The sequence below is a fragment of the Ursus maritimus genome, unplaced genomic scaffold, assembly GCF_017311325.1.
Source record: "Ursus maritimus isolate PB19 unplaced genomic scaffold, ASM1731132v1 scaffold_27, whole genome shotgun sequence".
Classification (NCBI taxonomy): Eukaryota; Metazoa; Chordata; class Mammalia; order Carnivora; family Ursidae; genus Ursus; species Ursus maritimus.
This window is the reverse complement of record NW_024425230.1, coordinates 1,267,709-1,268,157: the sequence shown is the minus strand read 5'-3', so window position 1 is coordinate 1,268,157 and position 449 is coordinate 1,267,709. Positions and strand designations below refer to the sequence as shown.

General features: G+C 39.9%; 1 protein-coding gene across 1 annotated transcript in view; it reads left to right on the top strand.

Moving 5' to 3' along the window:
- GABRG3 (gamma-aminobutyric acid type A receptor subunit gamma3) overlaps nucleotides 1-65 on the top strand; it is a 636,603-nt gene extending 636,538 nt beyond the window's left edge. Inside the window, 1 exon segment of the mRNA XM_040642653.1 lies at nucleotides 1-65. This exon segment is cut by the window's left edge and continues 7 nt beyond it. Within this exon segment, the coding sequence (XP_040498587.1) occupies nucleotides 1-65 (65 nt within the window).
- The last annotated feature ends 384 nt before the right edge of the window (nucleotides 66-449 follow it).

The following is a 449-nucleotide window of genomic DNA, read 5'->3' as shown; positions in this document are numbered from 1 at the left end:
TCTTTTTCCCTACATCGTTCCTGCTCTTCAACTTGGTCTATTGGGTTGGATACCTGTATCTCTAAATGTTGCTGTGGTGATGAGTGAAGAGCACTAGGTTTCCTTCTTTATCTTTCACCCTCCCCAGACCACTAGTAACCAACTGGAGTAGGAAGGAAGGACACTGCTCAGTTTATTTAAGTTATACATCACCTTTGAGCAGTACAGGAGTATGTGGCAAATATTTCTATTATGTGTTTCACACTCATACACATGCGTGAGCACACACACACACACACATTAATTGAGTTTTAAAGTGATATTCTTGCTAATCCCTTATTGAATCTGTAGCTTGGTGACGTTTATGAATGGTTTTTGGATATTGGAAGCAGTTGACAATTATCATTGCCAAGAAATCTGTAAGACATGCAAGCAAATATCCAAGAAGCTCTCTTGGGCCAAGACTCCTT